Source organism: Macaca nemestrina, chromosome 12 (assembly GCF_043159975.1).
Source record: "Macaca nemestrina isolate mMacNem1 chromosome 12, mMacNem.hap1, whole genome shotgun sequence".
Taxonomy (NCBI): Eukaryota; Metazoa; Chordata; class Mammalia; order Primates; family Cercopithecidae; genus Macaca; species Macaca nemestrina.
This window is the reverse complement of record NC_092136.1, coordinates 70682695-70706607: the sequence shown is the minus strand read 5'-3', so window position 1 is coordinate 70706607 and position 23913 is coordinate 70682695. Positions and strand designations below refer to the sequence as shown.

Below are 23913 nucleotides of genomic sequence, written 5' to 3'. Positions count from 1 at the left end.
GAGTTTGGAGAGAAACTTTCTATGCAACTAGGAACTCTTGCATCCTTTCCAGCCTCTCTGTATCCCCAGAACACAGGAGGAGGTTTACTTGCTCTTAAAACTACTACTATTAAAAATCAGATTCAGCATACCCAGTCAATTTGTGTGTTCTCTACAGTTTGTATTTTACAATTACACAGCTGTTTTTCCAACAGTCTCACAATAGCCCTGTTACAATGCAGGGCAGGTGGTATTGTTCCCACTTTTATGAGTGAAGAAACCTGGTCCTGTGCTTGGTCTTTCTTATAGGCAGATCTTCTGATGCTTAAGTCTTGGATTTCTTCCATCTTCTCAGGTCCTGCCCTGTTAAAGGAGTGCTAGGCAGGGCCAGAGAATGTTGCTTTCCTTCTGACAATTAGGCAGGCCCTAGTGACTCTGTAGCTGAGAGCCAAGAAAAGAGCTGCACTTTTTTTCTGCTCTGGAGAGTGTTTTGCAGGGGCCCAGAGAATTTGATTTTTTATCTTTTGGATGTATATACCCATCTGTCTCTTTTTAGTTAGTTAAAATATTTGATTCTAAGAATAATTTAGTTAAAATGCTTATGGCTTTAGCATGCATACAATAAACACTACGAAAGCCTGATCCTGGAGTGAAGGCAGGTGCTCTGCAAGGAGGATCTCTTACTGGGCCGTGGAGAGGCCATTCCTGTCACCTTCTCGCTCCTTAATACCTGTACACCCAGCCATGCTAAGTCACTTTCTCAGTAAAGATCTCTGCCTGCCTGTGCAACTCTGGGGCTTGCGTTTCTGAAGCTGGCCTAATATAGATGCTTGGAACCACCCTTAGACTCTAGAAAACGATAATGGTTTCTGTAGAATGTGCATGAGGGACCTCAGGTGGAGTCTGGAGTTGTGGCTGCCAGTGTTGGAGGTATCGAGGGCCTCTAATCAGGAACTGTGGTTTGGTTCAGTGTAGCTAGGACAGGACCTTGGAGGATAGGCATCTAGGCAGTGTGCAGAGTGCAGGCTGGCTTCTCAATCAACCTCTGATGGAGTGGCAGGCCAGAACCCTGCCTCCTATCCCCAGCTAGTTGCTGCTGCCTCCAAGGCTATAAATGGCCTGGCCATCTTGGTAGCTATGCTAATTTTAGCTGAGGTTGGCTCCCGGAACTGGGCTAGGGCCAAGAGCAGGTAGGTGGGGCTTGCCTGAAGCTAATACTGGGGCCTGGGGAGAGGGACACACTAAGCCTGGGGTAGCCAGGATATAATCTGCTCCCAGGCCTCAGTTTTGACAGGTTAATTGATTCAGCAAACATTGAACAATGCCAGCTAATATGGTATTTATTAAACAAGTATTAATATTTGAGTGCCTTCTCTGGGCCAGGTAATATGTTCCTGTGGGGATTTAAGGATGAACAAAACAGACATGTTCCTTCCTTCATGGAAGTTACAGTCTTGTTGATGAGACAGATAATAAACACATGAATAAATATATTATCTTGTGGAACGTGGCATGGAAGAAAACATAAAACAGGATGCTATCATGGAGAATGAGAGGGGAACAGAGATTTAGTTAAAGCCTGAACCTAATTGTAGGACAGATTAATACAATAACATCAATGATAATAATAGCACCTAACTTTTTTAGAGCTTGCTACATGTCAGGCACTATTTAAACATTTTGTTTTATTAAATTCTTATTACCATCCTATGTTATGTTATCCCCATTTTATAGGTGAGAAAATTAAATCATAGAGAGGTTAAATAACTTGCCCATGTTTACACAAATAATAAGGAAGCCAGAATTTGAATCCAGGCAGTCTGATTCTTCTCTCTACCTCTACTTTAGCCACTCTCAAAACTTTCTGATAAATACTGCAATAGAGGTATTGTATATACATGCAGAAAGCTGTGGGAAGCCCAGAGGAGTAAGTGACTAACCCTGCCTGGGAGAGCTGGGGGAGGCTTTACAGTTTCTTTGTAATTTTTCTCAGATCTTGAGATGAAAAGCAGCTGCCTAATTCAAAGGTTAAGAGATAGAAACATCAGTTAGTTCACCCCACCTATTTTTACATATGAGGAAACTGGCATCCAGATAGGCATTAGAGGTTTCATGGTGGGTTATTAGTAGAACTAGACTAGGAAATTTGAGTCAGGGACCTTAACTTAATCAGTTTTTCAATTTATAAGTCAAAATAATGGGTGCTCACTGCTTGCTTTTCACTATGGAAGGAACTTAGGGCTACTGAAGAAGTCAACGTTTTGTAAGGCCACATATATTTAGGGAATATTAAATACAACATAATGTACAGGCTTAATGATGTGCAAAATCAGGCAGTATAGACATTGTAGGCTAAGGGTTAAAAGAGATCTGTGTGGGCTGGGCTAGACTAAGGTGGCTGCAGAGGGCTTCCTGGAAAGGAGGGGTTGGGTGGAGGCAGAAGAGAACAGGAGAGAGTAGTCTGACTTGGGGAGGTTGGAGGAAAGGGGGCATTGTAAATATCTGGTTTCACTGTTTGGTAGCTGGATGATAATTAGGCAGAGTTGCTTCATTGTTGGCCAGCCACCTCACATGAGCGCCCATAGGTAGGAAGATTGCAGTCATGTGTGATCTAGTAGTGGTTCTATTTTTTTTTTTGAGACGGAATCTTGCTCTGTTGCCCAGGCTGGAGTGCAGTGGTGCGATCTCTGCTCACTGCAAGCTCTGCCTCCTGGGTTCATGCCATTCTCCTGCCTCAGCCTCCCGAGTAGCTGGGACTACAGGCGCCCGCCACCATGCCCGGCTAATTATTTTGTATTTTTAGTAGAGATGGGGTTTCACCTTGTTAGCCAGGATGGTCTTGATCTCCTGAACTCGTGATCTCCCATCTCAGCCTCCCAAAGTGCTGGGATTATAGGCATGAGCCACCGCACCTGGCCTCTATTTTTTTACTGTAATTTAGAAGTAATGATGAGTGTAAATAATACTTTGAGATATCTGTAGCAATGTAATGTGATATGAAAACATCTGTTGATTTCTATTGATGACAAAATCACAGGTATTGCTAATATTATTGTGGTTGGTTGCTCCATATGTAATTGAAGGAAATGCTAACTTTCAGTAAGAGAATATTGAAAACAAAGATGTAATTTCTTTCCCATCCAAATTCACAGGCCTCCTGAATTCTATCTATGGGCCCCTTAGGGATATGGGGCCTTCGTGTTAAGAACAGCTCTTTGGCAAGGAAGTGATGAGATCTTGTTGAGGGGAGTAGTTTCCTAGGTCTCTACAGGACTTGGGTTTCAGCCCCGAGGGGCCCCTCTGGTTTCCTGCTGGGTAGCCTTTGATATACATTGCTGAGTGGCTTCGTGGGCATGCTGTGGTACACTTCCCTTTGTGGGAAATGATTCTTTAGGAAACTCAGCAGGTCTGGTTGCTGTCAGGCTTTTAGGGAGAAAAAAAGAGACCAAACTGGGCCTCCAGAGCTTTGTTGTTGCTGTTGTTGTTACAGTTGATTAAAAAAATCATGAAATACTAAGATATACAACAAAGTATAAATAATAATACATTGAATACTTTCAAATGACTTTGAAAAAAATTGTGGTCTAAAAGCAGGAAATCATCCCAAGACCTTGTCTTATCCTAAATTCCCCCTAAAAAGTAAGACCTGGGATAGGGCCTTGCAGAGAGTTTATTTTGGAGAAGTGACTTCAAGAAATGAGGGATGGGAATTGTGAAGAATGAAACAGGGAATGGACAGGTGCACTATGGAGCTAACACCACTGTGAGCATCTGAGGCTCAGTGCCACTTAGAGACCCTCTGAGAAGCCTTATAGAAAGCTGCTGCCTAATTCAAAGGTTAAGAGATAGAAACATTGCATTCTACAGGTGATAGAGGAGGGGAGTATTCATCCACCACCTCACCTTCACTGGCCAAGGGTTATCCCAGGAGGTGCTACCTCTTCTGTACTCCGGAGTTGCATATGCATCCGAATGACTGAGCAGGTTCCTTTAAGTACTGCATATTGGCCACCACACCCAGCTAATTTTTTGTATTTTTAGTAGAGACAGGGTTTCACTGTGTTAGCCAGGATGGTCTCGATCTCCTGACCTCCTGATCTGTGTGCCTTGGCCTCCCAAAGTGTTAGGATTACAGACGTTAGCCACTGTGCCCAGCCAAGTAGTCCCCTTTTATGTGTGGTTTCAGTTACTTGAGGTCAACTGAGGTCTGGGGGTAAAAAAAGTATATATACATGTATAAGATACATGCTGTTGTCTCGACCTTCCTGGGCTCAGGTGATCCTCCCACCTCAGCCTCCCAAGTAGCTGGGACTGCAGGCATGTGCCACCATGCCCAGCTAATTTTTCTATTTTTTGAAAAGATGAGGTTTCTCCATGTTGCCCAGGTTGGTCTTGAACTGTTGGACTTAAGGGATCTTCCCAGCTTGGATTCCCAAAGTGCTGGGATTACAGGTATTAGCCACTGTGCCCAGCCAAATCTGAAAATATTAAGTGGAAAATTCCAGAAATAATTCATAAGTTTTAAATTGCACACCATTCTGAGTAGCATGATGAAATCTCATGCTGTCCTGCTCCATCCTGCCCAGGACGTGAATCAACCCTTTGTCCAGCATATTCATGTACCATAAGCTACCTGTGCTTTAGTCACTTAGTAGCCATCTTAGGGATCAGATCAACTGTCTTGGTGTCGCAGTGCTTATGTTCAAGTAATCCTTATTTTACTTAATCATGGCCCCAAAGTGCAAGAGTGATTGCTGACATATTGTTATAATTATTCTACTTTATTATTAGTTATTGTTGTTCATATCTTACTGATTTATAAGTTAAACTTTATCATAGGTATGTATGTGTAGGAAAACATAGTAGGTATAGGTTTGGTGCTATCCACTGGGGGTCTTAGCATGTATCCCCTGAGAATAAAGGAGGACTACTGTAGTTTCATTGTCTTACTTCAGCTATACCCAGACAACATGCATAACTCTGGTGCGGCAAACCAGGCTTTTATTCAAGGCTTACTGTAGGCCATGGGGAGACTGTTAATAAAGTCTGGGTGCTAATATTTGACCTTAGCTCCAGCTGTACTCTCTTATTGAGTATATCCACCCTCCCTAACTTCACCTGCAGTCTTGAAATGGCTGAGAAAAGGGCCTGGTCCACTGCATTGGTTACTTATTGGGGTATAACAAATTATGCAAAACAGAGAGGGTTAAAATAATAAACATTATCTCATAGATTCTGTGCATCGGGAGTCTGTATATTGCTTAACTGGGTGCCTCTGGCTCAGAGTCTCTCATGAGATTGCAGTCAAGCTGTTGGCTGGGGCTGAAGACTCTGTTTGGGGGAGAGTATTTGCTTTTAAGCTAATTTACATGGTTGTTGGCAGGCCTTGGTTCCTTGCCATATGGGTCTCTACAGTGGGCTGTACTGGACATGATGATTGGTTTCCCCTAGAACAAGTGGTCCAAGAGAGTGAAAGAGAGAGTGCCTAAGATGGACACCTCCATCTTTTTATCATCTAATCTTGGAATTGATAGGCCATCACTTCTTCTATATTCTGTTCATTAGTAAGTCCAGCCCATCCTCAAGTTGAGGGAATTACATAAGGGCATGAATACTAGGAGGGCAAGGACCACTAGGGGTCATCTTAAAGGATGCCTCTGACATTGCCCAAGGGCCATGCTCTGGGGAACAATCACTTCTAGGTGCTGCGGCCTTTTAGTTTTTCTTTGACTTCCTTTGCTTATGACCTAGAGTCTTGTTGAGTCTTTTTATACTCCCTTTTATATTGTGTCTCTTGGTTCATGCATTACTTCATTGCTTTGATATGACGTATCCTTTTTTCCTTCTCCCTGGACTCCTGGGCTCCAATGTGAAACTAGCTTTTTATCCTAGACTGTAGTCCTGCCTCCCAACCTTTTTTGTTTGATACCTTTTATTTTGGAGCCCATTTTACAGCCACTGACTTTGGAGCCTTTACTACTCCAACTTGGCTTCTGAGAGTTAGATTTGTAGATGGCATTGCATTGGGACTCACAATGACAGACGAAAAACTTTATTCTGACTTTTTAGGCCATTGGTGTTAGGTGCTAGGACTTAAATCCTAGTATGTGAAAGCTGGAAGGGGTTTTAGAGACCATCTCTCCCAAACTTCTTATTTACATATCAGAAGAACAAACTTCCCCAAGGTTTTGGTAAGCCAAGGCTAGAATATAATTTTCTCTGATTCTCATTCATATGTTGTTCTTACTCTGCTGTGGAGCTGTCTACCCTAATGGAGCCTGTTTGGATTGTTAGGAGGTCTGGGACCTATATAGAGGAGAACCAGGAAGCAGTTCACAGTTTTATATTATGTTCATAGAAATTGGTCTGGGCAGAATTAGGGATATACAAAGTCAAATGTCAAGTGCTGCTTCTTTGCACCTATCCAGCTAGAGAGGTTTTTATATTAGGCACAGAAAAAGAAGCCCAGCAATATCCGTTTTATATGGTGCTTAATATATGCACCCTGTACCACTCTTTTGAGAATATCTGTTCAGAGCAACGAGGAATCTGTTTGCTGGGATGTATAGAATAGGCATCTGAAGGAGATGGGTCAGAGCCTTATGGTGTATGTCTCACCATTGAGCCATTCAGCTGGCTCCATTATGGATTTGGGCCTCCACAGGCAGGGTAAATGTATTAAAAACTTTGTGGGGTTACTGTTGGCCACCTGGAAGGTGCCAATGGGAAGCTCTCTGGGCACTGAGAATTTGACAAGTTTACCTATGTTCACACAACTTGCTAGGGCAGGCGAGACTTGAAGAGGGATGGCTGTGGTCCTGTCATGTTTATCAGAATGGAGTAGATTTCTTTTGTGTGAGAAGTCATGCAAGAAAAATCCGGAAATGAGCCAATAGCACTTACACTTTTGTTTTCTGCTGGGGAGCATGGAATAGAGAAGGTGCAGGTTCTAAAATTTCTCTATGGGTGGTGGTTGCTTTCCTGACTCAAGAGTTCCAGCCCCAGACCACTTTGCTCACTCCATCTCCCTCTGCTCCCCTTGCTGCATTCTTGGCCAAGCCAGGCTTTTTTCTTTGTTCTGATCTGCAGAACAAACTTTTATTTATACTGCTTCACTTTTGTTTTCACTTATGTCATTTAACTTTCCTTCAGAATGTCTTTACCTGTCCTTCTTTATTCCTACTTCCAGTCCTCTATTAAGTCTTTCCTGACACTAATACTAGCTGTGAGATACTGCTGACCTCTGAACAAACTCTGGTAGCACTTACTATCTACAGTGCTCTCTGTACACTTCATACCCTGCTTATACCACTTACAACAAGAGGCAACTTGATATGTCTTTTTTTTATTTTTATTTTTTTTGAGACAGATTCTCGCTCTGTCCCCCGGCTGGAGTACAGTGGCACAATCTTGGCTCACTGCAACCTTCGCCTCCCGGGTTCAAGTGATTCTCCTGTATCAGCCTCCTGAGTAGCTGGGATTACAGGCGCGTGCCACCACGCCCAGCTAATTTTTGTATTTTTAGTAGAGACAGGGTTTCACCATGTTGATCAGTCTGGTCTTGAACTCCTGACCTCGTAATCCGCCCGCCTCAGCCTCTCAAGATATGTCTTTTATAGTAAGCTAGTACCCAAGAGCACTGGGCATTAGTTTGAGTTCTTGCTGACAGTATGACCCAAGCTCTCAAACGACAGTTTCCTCACTTGAAAAATGGAGTTATCAGCACCATAAGAGAGGGTAAAGAAAGAAAGAAAAGTAAAAATAAATTAAAACTGTGTTTTATTTATTATTTTTTTTTGCATATTTCCTTGTCTCTTAAGGGCAAGAGCCATGTCTGGTTTATTGGCTGTAGTACATATCCTCAGTACCTATGAGAGTGCTGGTCAGAGAGTATGTGCCTAATAGAAATTTGTTGAATAAATGAATGAATAACAATGAATTGATCTTTGGATTTAGTAGGTAGGGAGGGAGAGTACCAAGTACTTGACATCAGTTCCTGTAAAACACTTAGACAAGCATGCCCTGGGATTGGGATAGAATTCACATGGTGGGTTTTCTGAGGAGTTCTGTAGGGATTATTTTTCTGCCTGACCTAGTACTTCATCCCTATTTACGAAGCACCTACTGAAGCTGTGCTCAGTGACAGTTATCCATCATATTGAGGGATGGTTTGGCTATTGACTTTAGTTGGCAGTTTTTGTTTGCCACAGCAATGACTACCCTGAGCAGGTGGCTGCAGTAGGAGTGGAGAAGAACTGTGCTTGAAGAGGACATGAGACTGGTAGGCAAGGCCTCTTTGGGTCTTCCTGCTCCCTGCCTTTGGTTCCATGGCCCACATGGGTTTACCTCAGGTCCAATTTGAGGCAGCTGAATGAACAGAATGAACTTTCACTACTTTGCTGAGACTAGCTTGTGGAACGGAGGAGGAAACCTTTCATGGTTCCCACTCCTAGGCTTGTTGTGCAGCAGAGAGATAGGATAGTCCTGTGAAGATTGTTGGCTTTTAAAATGTTATCTCTGATGCTGAGAACTCCAGCCTGAGCAGGCATCGCATCAGCTTTCCTTCAAGACATTGGGGAGGGGCCTCTTGGGAGACGTGATGGAGAAGACAAAAGAATAAGAGCAACTGTGCTGCCAGCACGGCCCAGTGAGGGCTTATCTGACCCTTTCCACTCTTGGCCATATACACAGAGCTCCTGGCTGCCTTATGTTGATCTCTGGCCTGGGTAATGACCAGAAATCTCACTGGCAGGCAGGCAGGCAGGCAAGCAGGCAGCCTTTCAAATCTCATGTGCCTCTAATTTTCTCATTGTGATTCAGTAGCTCTGCTCCCGTTGGGCCTCTCTGGGTTATCTCAGGCCTCTCAGGAAGCTCTCAGAACTCTCGTCACTACAGTGTATGTTCGAACAAATGTGTCTGTGCTTGCCAAGTTCCCAGAGCTGGCTTCTGAAACATAGCAGCCAGGGGAGATGGGTGGACTTCAGATGTAATACACACACAGGTTAGAAAGCAGTGTGTGTCTGTGTGTGTATTTGTTGCTGGGTGGTCAAATTTGTGGAGGTCTTGTTTCGAGAAACTTTTGCTGACAAGAGCAAAGGTCACTGGAACTCACACTTCATGTCTCGGAAGAGATAAATATGTAATTAAGACAACTGAAATCACTTCAATGGTAAGAATGATGATGACAGTGGACGGGCATGGTGACTCATGCCTGTAATCCCAGCACTTTGGAGACTTAGTCAGGTCGATCATGAGGTCAAGAGATCGAGACCATCTTGGCTAACACGGTGTAACCCCATCTCTACTAAAAATACAAAAAAAAAATTAGCCGGGTATAGTAGCGGGCACCTGTAGTCCCAGCTATTCGGGAGGCTGAGGCGGGAGAATGGTGTGAACCAGGGAGGTGGAGCTTGCAGTGAGCCAAGATCATGCCACTGCACTCCAGCCTGGATGATAGAGTGAGACTCTGTCTCAAAAAAAAAAAAAAAAAAAAAAAAATGATGGTGATAGCTGCTATTTATTTAGCACCTTTGTAGGTGCTTTACATCTGCAAAACAACCCTTAAAAGTGGATATTGCTTTCATTTTACCAATGAAGAAACTGTGACTCTGAGAACTTAAGGTCATTTTCTGAAGGTGGCAGAGCCAGGATTTGAAATTAGCTTTATCTGATCCCGAGACCAAAATTGTTTTTATTTTTGTTTAATAACTTGGTGTGGGGTGGCCGGCGGGGGGAAGAAACAGCTATTTGAGTTTAGAATTTAGGTGGAGATAGGCATTTTGTTTAAAAATTCTACAATTTATAGGACTGTTAAGTGGTGTTAGTTTATTCTATCACCCAAGTGGCCTGGGAAACTAGGATTAGAGGTGGGGTGGGAGATGGAAAGAGAGACTGTATTTTACTTATAAATTCTGAATAGGTAGTAGTTAGCTACAGGGTGGTGTATATTCAGTTTATATTTTCCAAAACTATCACCCTGGTTGAACTGTTCTGAATTTAAGCCTTGGGGTAGGGGCTGTGTCTTTGTAGTTAGTGTTATTATCTCTTTAGTCAACATTTAGCATGTTTATTATATGTTATAAGACAATCTCTGCCCAATAGAAGGACTCAATATAGTAGGAGAATTAAGATGTATGCTCACATTTTATATTATAATAAGAGCTTTTATTTATTGGGTACCTATTCTTCATTTTTTTTTTTTTTAAGACAGAGTCTCGCTCTGTCGCCCAGGCTAGAGCGCAGTGGCGTGATCTTGGCTCACTGTAAGCTCCGCCTCCCGGGTTCACGCCATTCTCCTGCCTCAGCCTCCCGAGTAGCTGGGAGTACAGGCGCCAGCCACTGCGCCCGGCTAATTTTTTTGTATTTTTAGTAGAGATGGGGTTTCACCATGTTAGCTAGGATGGTCTCGATTTCTTGACCTCATGATCTGCCCGCCTCCACCTCCTGAAGTGTTAGGATTACAGGCGTGAGCCACTGCGCCCGGCCTGAGTACCTATTCTTTATCAGGACTGGGCTAGGTACTTTCACATGCATTATTTTAGTTAATCCTCACATCAGGTCTCTCACTAGCTTATTGTACAAGGCAATCTTGGTTCAGTGCCCTGTGATTGATACTGATAGTCTTGTTGGCAGTTGTGATCTTCTGTGCTGGGGGAGATCAGAGAAGCTTTGTAGAGGAGGTAGCAGCGTAGTGGGTCTTCAGATACTTCACGTAGAAATATAAGGGAATTTGAGGAAAGTATTCTAGTCATAGGAAATGTTATGAGTAAAGGTCTGGAGTGGGAAAAAGTAAAGAGTCTTTGTGGGGCAGTAGTTTAGATTGGCTGGAGAGTGGTAGCTCTTCAGGAGAGTACCATAAAAAGATCAAGGAAAGACCAAGGAGGGCCTAAATTGTCAGGCTACTTGATTCTTTAGGGAATAAATAGTCCTTGCAGGTTTTGACAAGGGGAGAGACATGACCTGAGTTCTGCTTTAGCAAGATTAATCTCGCAGAATATGCACAGTACATTGGTAAAGGTGAGATTGGAGGCAATCAGCCTAGATAGGAGACTTTGCAACTGTTCATGAGCAGAAGAGATCAGGGTCTGCATTGTGGAGGTAAAATCAGTAGGACTCAGAGTTTAAATGTAGGAAGGGAAGGAAAGAAAGAAAAGAGTCAAAGATACACCAGTGTTTTGAGTGTGGGTCATGAAGAGACTGGTGGTGCCATTAACAGAAAATATATTGCAGTCAGAAGGAGGGTCAGTGCTAAGGGATGATGAGTGATGGAGTAACTGACCTTATTTGAAGTGCTGGGCAAGGGGCTACACCCACAGGACTTCAGGAACCAAATAATTCTTCCTATGCTTATTTCACATTGCTACATTTTACAGATGAGTTTTCTGGGGTCCAAAGAAATGAAATGATTTGCCTAAAGTTATACAGTAACTCCATGGTGGAATCTAAGTCTGAGAACCCACATCTCTTTGCTTTTTAGCTATTAAACTTCCTAACAAAGCTGAGCCTTGACTCTAGGAAAATCAGACAGAGTCTTGGAGACAGACAAACCTGACTTCAATTCCAGATCTTGCCATTTTTCTGTTTGTGAGATCTCAACAAGATTGCTTTTCCTCTCTGAGCCTCATATTCCCTTTTGTCCACATTTGCAAAAAAGGGAATATTAATTTTTACCTCATGGAGGCATTGGAAGTAAAGATGCTTTCTGTAATACTCTTTTTCCTTTTTTTTGGTTTTGTTCTGAGATAGGGTCTCATTGTGTCACCCACACTGGAGTGCAGTGGCACCATCACAGCCCACTGCAGCCTCCACCTCCCGGGCTCAGGTGATCCTCCCATCTAGGCCCAACAAGTAGCTGGTACTACAGGTGTGTACCACCATACCTGGCCAGTTTTTACATTTTTTTGTAGAGATGGGGTGGTCTCACCATGTTGCCCAGGCTGATCTGGAACTCCTGAGCTCAAGCATTCCACCCACCTCAGCCTCCCAAAGTGCTGGGATTATAGGCATGAGCCACCGCGCCTGGCTACATCTCTGGTTTTCTAGTGGGTTATGGAGTGGCTGACAGAACGCTGAGTGACCATATCCTATCAGGTACTCTTTTTTTTTTTTTTGAGATGGAGTCTTGCTCTGTTGCCAGGCTGGAGTGCAGTGGTGCGATCTCGGCTCACTGCAACCTCTGCCTCCTGGGTTCAAATGATTCTCCTGCCTCAGCCTCCCAAGTAGCTGGGATTACAGGCGCCTGCCACCACGCCTGACTAATTTTTGTATTTTTAGTAGAGACGGGGTTTCACCATGTTGGCTAGGATGGTATCTCTTGACTTCGTGATCTGCTCGCTTTGGCCTCCAAAAGTGCTGGGATTACAGGCATGAGCCACCATGCCTGGCCTCCTATCAGCTACTTTGACCAGAGATAAGATGATTAATATCCCTTTCCCCCAGCGTCTTCTGCCAACCTTCATGTGGGCTCAAGGTGGAAGCAAAGTGGTAGCTAAATTTAGGCTATGCTTGGGGGGAACTTCTTCTAGACTAGGGTAAGTCCTGGCTTGGGACAGAGGAACTAGGGTGGACTTGCTGGTTAGAGTGCTTGGAGTCCTTATCTGGTCATCTCTTTGGTTTAGTACTAAGTTCTCCTCAGAGGGGGAGTAAGCTGCTCTAATAGGGGTATTGTTAGGTAGTAGGGCTGTGGTTGTGTCAGCTCTGTGTCACTAGGGCAGGCCTGAAACTAGCTGTTTTGTCCAATATCTAGTCACATACTCTGAGTGAGTAGAGGAGGAATACAAGGTTTTCTAGTTTTAAAAAACAACTGTGTACTATTTTGTAGCTTCTGTCTTAATGCCTTTTCTTTCCATTGTTTTCTTGAAACTTTTTTCATTTTCTTCCCTCTTCCTAGGTTGGTTCTCTTGAGTGTTCACAGCTTTCTTTATGGAAAATCTAGTTTAATAAAAAGACCACAAGACTAAGAATTAGGTAGGCTTAATTTAGCCTGGGATCTGATACTCTTGACTTTTCTGGGCTTAAATTTCTTCATCCCGGGTATTGTGGGGATAACAGAATCTATCTTACAAGGTTGATGTGTGCAGATCTTATGAAATAATGTAATAGGCATTTATTCTTACACAAATTTGAGTGATTTATCATTACTGTATTAGTTTTTCTCCTCTGAATTGTCTGATGATCTATTCTTTGCAATTCTTTGGTTTATCCTCTCTCTTTAGTACTCTGTTCTCCTAGGTTCTCACTCTTCCCTATAATCTTGTTTACTAACTCTCTTTTTTTTGAAACAGAGTCTACCTCTGTCGCCTAGGCTGAAGCGCCTTGGTACGATCTTGGCTCACTGCAACCTCCACCTCCTGGGTTCAAGCGATTGCCGTACCTCAGCCTCCTGAGTAGCTGGGACTATAGGTGTGTGCCACCACGCCCGGCTAAGTTTTGTATTTTTAGTAGAGACGGTTTCACCATGTTGGCCAGGCTGATCTTCAACTCCTGACCTCAGGTGATCTGCCTGCCTCGGCCTCCCAAAGTGCTGGGATTACAGACGTGAGCCACTGCACCCGGCCTTGTTTTCTAACTCTTAATGACAACAGGAAAAGTGTGGCTACACTGGCATTACACCTGGTCCAGTTGCAAGGGAGTGGCACTGAGCTCTTGGGAAAATGTAAAGTTCATTGGCTTTTGAGTAAAGTTCATTGGCTTTTGAGTAAAGTTTCTTTATCTCCCTTTTCTTTTTTTCTTTTTTTTTTTTTTGAGACGGAGTCTTGCTCTGTCGCCCAGGCTGGAGTGCAGTGGCACGATCTTGGCTCACTGCAAGCTCCGCCTCCCAGGTTCATGCCATTCTCCTGCCTCAGCCTCCCGAGTAGCTGGGACTACAGGTGCATGCCACCACACTGGGCTAATTTTTTGTATTTTTAGTAGAGATGGGGTTTCACCGTTTTAGCCAGGATGGTCTCGATCTCCTGACCTCGTGGTTCTCCCACCTCAGCCTCCCAAAGTGCTAGGATTATAGGCGTGAGCCACCGCACCTGGCTCTTTACCTCCATTTTCATATCTGCCATCTGGTTTACCATTATAGCTCAATTCTTTTGAATATCGCAGTCACTTCCATTTCTGAAAACCCCCCTTTATTGCACAAGTATTACTGTGTTTATGTTACTCCCACTTTTTTTTTTTTTTTTGAGACATATTCTCACTGTGTTGCCCAGGCAGGAGTGCAGTGGCGTGATCATAGTTCACTGTAACCTCCAACTCCTGGGCTTAAGTGATCCTCCTACCTCAGCCTCCCAAACTGGGACTATATGCGGGTGCCACCACACTCCACTAATTTTTGAAAATTCAAAAACTTGGCTGGGCACGGTGGCTCACGTCTGTAATCCCAGCACTTTGGGAGGCCGAGGCGGGTGGGTCACTTGAGGTAGGGAGTTCGAGAGCAGCCTGACCAACATGGAGAAACCCCCTCTCTACTAAAAATACAAAAAAATTAGCTGGGCGTGGTAGCTTGTAATCCCAGCTACTTGGGAGGCTGAGGCAAGAGAATCGCTTGAACCCGGGAGGCGGAGGTTGCAGTGAGCCGAGATTGTACCATTGCACTCCAGCCTGGGCAACAAGAGCGAAGCTCTGTTTCAAAAAAAAAAAAAAAAAAAAATTAAAACCTTTTTTTTTTATGTGGAGATGGAGTTGCCCAGGCTGGTCTTGAACTCCTGGCCTGAAGTGATCCTCGCACCTTGGCCTCCCAAAGTGCTGGGATTACAGGTGTGAGCTACTGTGTCTGGCCAGGTGTTTACATTATGTCTGAACTGAGGACCAAAACTAGCTTTTTAGTATGGATTAGGTTAGGTATAGCCACTGGGGAATGGATTGCATTCTGGGGTGAGGGGTGGAGCCTGGCAAGAGGGCAGTTCTATTAGCTCAGTTTACCTATGCAGGAAGGGTGTTAGGACCTCCAGGCATACTTATGCTGCTTCTGTTATAGCTGACACCTAACTGTTCCTCCTGAGCTGAGCATATGCTTGTACTCTTAGACAGAAGTCAGAGCTTGGTGAGGCCTGATTCCCCAAAGAATTCAGTGATGAAAATTAGGCCACTTGAGCATATCTAATTGGCTGAACTGTGTGAAGGGCAGAGGCTTTCCCTGGGGGCTCCTTTTAATCTCATGTGGTTATAGTCTTTTAAGGTTGGACTAATTAAAATGTGTTGGCAGTTGGACTCACTACTTTCCTTGCACTAGGTCCTGCTCCAGCCTCCTAGAGTACCAGAAGTTGGCACAGAGCTATTTTTCCTGGGGAGCTGAGGAGTGGGTTTCCATTTCCTGATCTACTAAATCTACAGTGATGTAATGTTTGTCCAGAATGGACTGCCAAACATCTTATGGTGGGGAGAAATTTAGGCTGGGACCTAGATGTGGCCTGGATTTGCTGCACTTCTTCAGGTGTCTTTTCAGGTTGATTGTCTGTTCTAGTAGCCCTCAAATGGCCTTGCTCTGTGAGCTGGCAAGTCATTTCTATTGTCCTGGAGTATCCTTCCCTGGTATGTGTTCCTCTTCCAACCAGAAAAAGGGATAAGGAAAAGATATTTAAGTCCCACCATTTGCCAGATCAGGGCTAGTATTTACACACCTATCTTTGAGGTATGCTTTATAATACCCTTTTTGCAGATGAAGAAATAGATTCAGCAAAGGAAAATAACTTGCTTGATTGTCATTACAGGCTGTAGGCAACTGAATCAGAATTCAAATCCAGGTCTTTCCCTAGCTTCAGGTTACTTTCCTAAGGTAGCACAAATGATTTCATGTCCTCTTATCCTTTTAAGCCTACCTAAGTTCTCATATCCAGAGAGTCTTCTTCAGTTCCTTCAGCCAGAATGACTTCTTGTCCTGCTTTTTCGGACTACTCTGCCTCTCGCTAATCTGTCTATTTAAGTCAGTGAGGCATGAATCTACCTCCCTATTCTGACTATTCCTGCTCCTGCAAGATTTGGTACTCAGAGTGTATTTGTTAAAGAACAGAATGAAGTTATAGTGCTGAAATTTCAGGTGTTATGACAGACTGGCAAGGGTAAGGGTTTTGGGCAAAGCCTTGGCTAGTTTTTCAAATAAGGCCCCTCTGTGTCTTTCTGATTTGCCCAGAATGTGCTGTTATTTTCCTTGACATCTGGCTTTAGAGTTTGTATCTTTTTTTTTTTTTTAAATTTTTATTTTCTCTTCCCCTACCTCTTCTTTTATTGTTTGTTTGTTTGTATTTTCTATAGGCTTGCAACCTATAGAGCTAGGCTTAATGCTCCCTGGAGTGGAGTGATAGGACAAACCCTCAACTTGGCCTTGGTTGCTGGAATATGCCTGTTGACCATGGTGCTTGGATTTTGTTTGTTTGGTTGGTTTTTTGCAAATAGCATTAACCTTGCATTTGGGGCTTATACTTTCTGCAACCTCTGCCTACCGGTGTATGTCACTTCACAGGATAAAGGCTTTCTTTCCTGGCAAAGGCAAACATATGTAAAAGCATCCCTATAAGTTGAATTATTTTTCTCACTGACTTGAAAACAATTATAAAACTATCTCAGACCTTTTTCTATGCATATAGTATATACTTGGTGTTTAACATAAAAAGTTCCTTTGGGAATAAATGGCAAATTGGAACATAACGAAATATAGGCCAGGCACGGTGACTCACGCCTGTAATCCCAGCACTTTGGGAGGCCGAGGCAGGCAGATCGCTTGAGCTCAGGAGCTTGAGACCAGCCTGGGCCACATGGCGAAACCCTGTCTCTACAAAAAATACAAAACATTAGCCAGGAGTGGTAGTGTGTGCTTGTAATCCCACCTACTTGAGGGGGCAGAGGCAGGAGGATTGCTTGAGCCTAGGAGGCTGAGGCTAAAGTGAGCCAAGGTCATGCCACTGCACTCCAGCCTGGGTGATAAAATGAGACCCTGTCTCAAAAAAAAAAAAAAAAAAAAACAAACCCTAAAAACAACAACAAAAAAATCAAACCCAAAAACAAAATATAGCTAAAACACCTTTAGTGGGAGAAGTGATAAAATATTAATAATCGGCTTTGCAGACGCTGCCGCCGAGGAAAGTCCTGTACTACTAGCCATGGTCAACCCTACCGTGTTCTTCGACATTGCCGTCGACAGCGAGCCCTTGGGCCGCGTCTCCTTCGAGCTGTTTGCAGACAAGGTTCCAAACACAGCAAAAAATTTTCGTGCTCTGAGCACTGGAGAGAAAGGATTTGGTTATAAGGGTTCCTGCTTTCACAGAATTATTCCAGGGTTTATGTGTCAGGGTGGTGACTTCACACGCCATAATGGCACTGGTGGCAAGTCCATCTATGGGGAGAAATTTGAAGATGAGAACTTCATCCTAAAGCATACAGGTCCTGGCATCTTGTCCATGGCAAATGCTGGACCCAACACAAATGGTTCCCAGTTTTTCATCTGCACTGCCAAGACTGAGTGGTTGGATGGCAAGCATGTGGTCTTTAGCAAAATGAAAGAAGGCATGAATATTGTGGAGGCCATGGAGCGCTTTGGGTCCAGGAATGGCAAGACCAGCAAGAAGATCACCATTGCCGACTGTGGACAACTCGAATAAGTTTGACTTGTGTTTTATCTTAACCACCAGACCGTTCCTTCTGTAGCTCAGGAGAGCACCCCTCCACCCCATTTGCTCGCAGTATCCTAGAATCTTTGTGCTCTCGCTGCAGTTCCCTTTGGGTTCCATGTTTTCCTTGTTCTCTCCCATGCCTAGCTAGATTGCAGAGTTAAGTTTATGATTATGAAATAAAAACTAAGTAACAAAAAAAATATTAATAATCAAAATAAATACTGCAATAGGACGAAACATGCATTTTTGCTTTGTATTGTTTTGATAACATAGGCAATCTGAAATAGCTTAGTCAAATGGATTGAACTAAATAAGGACACAACATTCCTTGTGGTTTCTCTGCTATGGAGAATAGATATGAAATGTTCTTAGGAGAAGGGGCAAAGAATGCATTCGGGGACTAGGAAGAACTGTGCTGTGGCTCAGTTCCTCTACACAGTGGTGAAACTAAGCTTTCTGGTTGTCTGTTCCCCTATGTGTTAAAGGGAATAATACCTATCTTGTTTAATTTTATGAGGGTTAAGTAAGATAATGTATGTGAAAGTCTTTTGTAAACTATGAAATACTGTTATTGTCATACTTAGTGGGTGACTGGAGCCAAATTGCTAGCACTGTAAGGAAGCTTTTAGTTTAAGATATGGCATCCTAGGTAGGAAGAAGGATGCAAAATTGATGGATAAACAGTTGAATGCTGTTTGGGTAGCAGCTGAGAGGAATTCCTGTGAGTTGAGGGAAAGGACTGCGTTCATTTCCTTTGTTTTTGGGAGACAGGGTCTCACTCTGTTACCCCAGCTAGAGTGCTGTGGTGTGATCGTGGTTCACTGCAACCTTGAGCTCTTGGGCTCAAGCAATCCTCCTGCTTCAGCCTCCTGATTAGTTGGGACTACAGGCACATCCCACTACACCTGACTGATTTTATTTTTATTTTTTGTAGAGGCAGGGTTTCACTGTGTTGCCCAGGCTGGTCTCGAACTCCTGGGCTCCAGTGATCCTCCCACCTCCATCTCCCAAAGTGATGGAATTATGGGCCACTGGGTCTGGCCTTCCATACATATTTATTGAGTCCTGCCTGGTTGAAGATAAAGAAATACTGATATCTACCTACTAAACATGTGATGTGCTAAAATATGGAGGCAGTTTTGTTTAGAATGAAAACCTCATAAAGATGGGGTTCTTGTCTGTCTCATGCACTGCTATATATTCACCAGGAGTAGTACCTGGCATGTAGTAGGCTCTCAATAAATATATGTTGAAAGAAAGGTTACGGTTTGGAATCAGACAGAGCAGGTTCATATTTGGGTTCTGCCCAGCCCCTTTCCTGAGTGAGTTGCTCAGTTTCTTCATTTATAAATAAAATGGGACTAGGATTAGCTGGTTATTGGGAGGGTTTTTTTTTTTTTTAAAAAGATTAAAACCTTTTCTATAAGACTTACAGTAAATGCTTAATGAAAGATAGTTTCTTTTATTTCCCGTTTCTGGTTTGCAAAGTGTGATGGGAGTGCAGAGGAAGAAGCAGTTAGAGCTACCTGGGGGAGTCTAGACGGTGGCTTCACAGGCTTGATCTGATAGTGTCTTCCTACAGAACAAGATTATTATTATTATTATTTTCTTACAAAAGGAACTCCCTGGGATTAAGCAAGCATCTTGGACTTGGTATGCCTTGCTTCTCTGCATTTCCCATGGTCTTCATTGGAGAACTGGCTCTTGTTTTTCTAGCAAGGTCACATTTACACTGCAGGTTTGTGCAGAGGTTGTTGTTCCAGAAGCAGCTTCCAGTGGAGACTCTGGACTTAGCTGATTTGCATGGGCTTTTTGTAGGCAGCCGTCAATCCCCTATCCCCACCCTGCCAAATACCTCAATAATTGTTAGTTATAGCTTTGAAAACGTGTACTCAGTTTGACTCCTGTTCCGGGTCAGTTGTAAATTCTCATAGAAGGTAGAGCAGAGTGTGATTGCTTGGGTTAATCAGGTATTTATAAGTTGACCTTTACTAGTGAAAACTTAATTTTTCCCTCATGTCTGAGTAACTCTAGCAGGCTGAGGGCCTTGTTCTCAGGCATTCCCAGAACTGTTGGGAGTTGCAGCAGGTTTGCCTGCTGTTGTCATATATGCACGAGGGCCAGTAGGATTCATCTGTCTCCCAGCAAGGGTGCCCAGGACCTCTCCTTTTATCCTATCATTCTAAAGCACTGGATCATTCTAAAGCACTGGGAATACCAGTCTCCTTTCTCTGATCAGCATTTTAGACTCTGATGCTTTCTCTTCTGGTTTGTTTCTTGGGAGAATGTGTAAGCAGGGAGGAATTGTTTGGTTTTCAGGTAGAAAAGACTTCTTGCTTATGAATTGAAGTCACTAGGCGAGAAGTGGGTAAAGAACATGTTCCTGAATAGGAGTGGTCAAGCGTTGGTAAGTTAGAGGTGGTTTGGGGGTTAAATGGGCCTGGTGCTCTCGAGGAGTGGAATCAGTACGGATCCTGGCTATGTCTTCATTGCCCTCCTTCGGGAGCTGAGCATTGCCACAGGGGAGATCTCACTTATGGGCTGGGGAGAAGGGAAAGGAGGAGGGTTGAGGAAACAAGAGACAAAGGGAAGAAAAGGGAACTTTTGCTGAGCTGTTTCTCTAGGCTAGGTGCTTTACACCAATAATTTTCTTTAATCTTCACAACTACTTTGTGAGGTAGCTGTAATTAGTCTTGTTTTACATATGATGAAACTGAGGCCCAGAGAGGTTAAGCAACTTACCCAAGGTCACAAAGCTAGTTAATGATAATAAGTTATTATTTATCATGTGCCTGAAAAGCACATATGAAGTTTCTTTTTTTTTAATCCTGTGAACGATAATTATTACTTCTTCAATACAAATGAGGAAACTAGGGATTAAAGAGCTTTGGTTACTTGTGGAAGGTCACTCATCTGGCAGTGTCAGTGCAGGGATTTGAAACCAGGTCTGTCTCATTACAGAATGTGTTCCCTTGATGTCCATGTTGCTCTGCAAATGGAAGAGCTGGGATTCAAATGCAGAGTCATGAGAGCAGGGCTTATGTGTTACCTATCTTTGTGTCACCATTCCCTGTGACAGTGCTTACCATGTTATTAGTGCCCAATAAATGCTTGCTGTAAAATCTAGCTCTGCCCTCCCCATAGCTCATGTTAGCTGCAGTGGGTTCCAATTTCTAGCTGCATCGGGTTCCAATTTCTAGCTGCATCCTGCCCCAGCTGCTCGGCTGCCTATCTTCCCCTGACAGTTTGGCCTTATCCTGCCTACCCATTGTGGCCTCCCTGACTTCCCAACACACACAGCATCTCCTCTAGCACTGTTGCTTTCTTCTTCTTCATACCTTTTTTTTTTTTTTGAGATGGAGTCTCGCCCTGTCACCCAGGCTAGAGTGCAGTGGTGTGATCTTGGCTCACTGCAACCTCTACCTCCCGGGTTCAAGCGATTCTCCTGCCTCAGCCTCCTGAGTAGCTGGGACTACAGATGCGCACTGCCACACCCAGCTAATTTTTGTATTTTTAGTAGAGACGGGGTTTCACCATGTTGGCCAGGCTGGTCTCGAACTCCTGACCTCAGGTGATCCACATGCCTCAGCCTCCCAAAGTGCTGGGATTACAGGCATGAGCCACCGCGCCCGGCCCTTCATACCTCTTTTCCCTAGCTATACATTTCCCTCCGGCTGTGGCTTTCCAAAACCCTCCAATCCTCTTCATTCTTTTCTCTGTAGTTTTTCTGACTTATTCCAGGGACTTCCCTTTCTAGGCTATAATCTTCTTAGTCCGTACCATATAATTTGTCAGCTAATTATCTACTGTTTCACTTTCTGTTGGTTTCGTGGACATTAATCTTCTCCCCAGCCAGCTGAGGTAGTCATATTATAATAACTCCCCAGATTGGTTTGTGCTCTGCAGTTTACAAATCACTCCCCTATTTAAGACCTGTCTTTTTGCTTACCATGCCCACAGCTGCTCTATGAGGTGTGACAGGAGGGGATTGTTATCTCTATATTATAGTAAACAAATGCAAAGAGGGCAGGTGACTTCCCAATGTCATATATGTATTTAGGGGCAGAACAAAGACTGCATCTCAGGTTTACTGATTTCTAGCTTAGAATTTTATCTGCAGTCTCTTCTACATTTGTTTTTTTCCTTACCATTTCCCCTCTTACCTTCAAGGGTCACTCAAGGTAGAACATCTACCTTGTGGGTTTTTAGGAGGTTTGGTTGGTGACCCAGTGAATGGTAGAGTAGCCCAGATAGGCCGGGCGCGGTGGCTCAAGCCTGTAATCCCAGCACTTTGGGAGGCCGAGACGGGCGGATCACGAGGTCAGGAGATCAAGACCATCCTGGCTAACACGGTGAAACCCCGTCTCTACTAAAAAATACAAAAAACTAGCCGGGCGAAGTGGCGGGTGCCTGTAGTCCCAGCTACTCGGGAGGCTGAGGCAGGAGAATGGCGTGAACCCGAGAGGAGGAGCTTGCAGTGAGCTGAGATCCGGCCACTGCACTCCAGCCTGGGTGACAGAGCAAGACTCCGTCTCAAAAAAAAAAAAAAAAAAAAAAGTAGCCCAGATAGCAGTCTTAGGTACTTCTCAGTGGCATCAGTGTTCTGGGTTGCTATTGCCTGTGAGAGTTCTCTCTCTGTGGCTGCCAGGATTAATGTGGAACTAAGAAGCATTAGATTATTATGGATGGTCAGAACACACTCTCATGGAGATCCAGGAAGCAGGACAGGATGTGTGGTGCCCGGCACTTTTGTGTTGTGGCAATGGCATGAGCTTTGCAAGCAGTCAGACCAGAGTGTGAAATCTGGCTTTGCTGTTGTTTGTTGGCCTCATGACCCTTAGTAAATCATTAATCTCTCTGAGCCTTAGGGCTACTGAGAGAATGTATTTAAGGGCCACATAATGGCCTGTAAAAACAGTATTTGTTGTTGGTTTTTATTGCCAATACTACTTTAAGTTTAAGGTGCCCGAAGGGCATTAGAAGCCCGCTAGCACCTGTGACCCTTGCAGGTTACTTCTTGTGTCTTGATTTCTAAGCATTAGTGATGACTGCCTTGGAGACTATTGGCTGATAGGGGATGAACTTGAATGTTGTTCCCCAAGTCTCCAGTCTCCAGGTTTCCAGTGCCTTCTCAGGGCAATGAAAATAGTTTGTGGACAGCTAGGGGATGGTTTCAGTGTCAAACTTTGGAAGTAAAATCTTTCTTGTTTTTTCTGAAGAACTTTGGCATTAGAATTGTTGGTTCTGGAAAGTCAAGAACACAGTTGTTATTGAGAGATTTTAGTTATTTCTGAAACCAGATATTGCTCCAAAGCTGTTTGTTAAATACTTCCCTACTCTTCCTAAACCCCTGCCCCTCCCCAAAAGAAAAATAAATCATATTCAGACCATTGTGTGATGGTTATATCTTTGGCATCCCTGGTCACCCAGGCTGTAGCTCTCTGCTAGCACCGCTCCAAATTGCCGCTTCAAGAGAGGTCAGTCAGCCCCTTTCCCTTACTCTCCACCCATGACCTGGTCTGTCTGGAAAGAGGATGAGATACATGGACCAATACATCCTATTTAAAAGGGAGCTTGCTTTCTCACTAGGGACTTTAGACTGCCTGACACACAGGAAATGACTAGAAAATCTGACCAGTGGAGCATAACTCATTGCTAAAATGGCAGGTTTGGACGGCTGCAGGATGGCGGAGTAGGCTTCCTGAAGAGGCAGGAAGGGGCAGCTGAATGAGAAAACGGTGACTTTTGAGGTTTTCCTTTTAGAGTATGGTGACGTAGGCCGTTTATTTAAAAAAAAAAAAAAAAAAAGGAAAATCACATAAGATTAATCATTTTTACAATTCAGTGGGATTTAGTACTGTCACAAATCTAGTTCAAAACTATTTCATCAACCCTGAGGAAATCTATACCTGTTAACCAGTTGTTCCTAATTCCCCCCTCTCCCTTTCCCCTGGCAGCCATCAATCTGTGTATCTGTGTTTTGTCTGTATATATTTACCTATTCTGGATAATTTCATATAAATGGAATCATATGATCTATGAGGCACCACACCCAGCCAATGGGACACTTTTTTATTGTCTGCTTCAAACCACTAAGTTGTATTTTCTAGAGTCAGTGATTGTATTTGATTCATTTCTGTCTTTAGCATTTAGCATAGGAACTGGCATTTAGTGGATGAGTGGATGCTAATAAATGCTGAATGAAACTTGAGTATAGACTGAAGACTTACTTGACAGTAATGACACCATCACTGTAGGAGAGATCAGTTGTGGGCTGTACTAGATGTATTCATATAATAAATATTTAAGACCCTACTGTGTGCCAGAAACTCTGCTTGGT

At 43.6% G+C, this 23913-nt stretch overlaps 2 protein-coding genes across 6 annotated transcripts in view; both read left to right on the top strand.

Annotated features, from left to right (window-relative positions):
- Positions 1-23913, top strand: part of LOC105468677 (stromal interaction molecule 1) — a 218198-nt gene that overhangs the window by 2968 nt on the left and 191317 nt on the right. The gene's annotated exons all lie outside the window — the stretch shown is intronic.
- LOC139357527 (peptidyl-prolyl cis-trans isomerase A) lies at positions 16949-23387 on the top strand. Its single transcript, XM_071075206.1, has one exon. It carries the CDS (start codon positions 17064-17066, stop codon positions 17559-17561), a length of 498 nt encoding a protein of 165 aa, XP_070931307.1. The 5' UTR covers positions 16949-17063; the 3' UTR covers positions 17562-23387.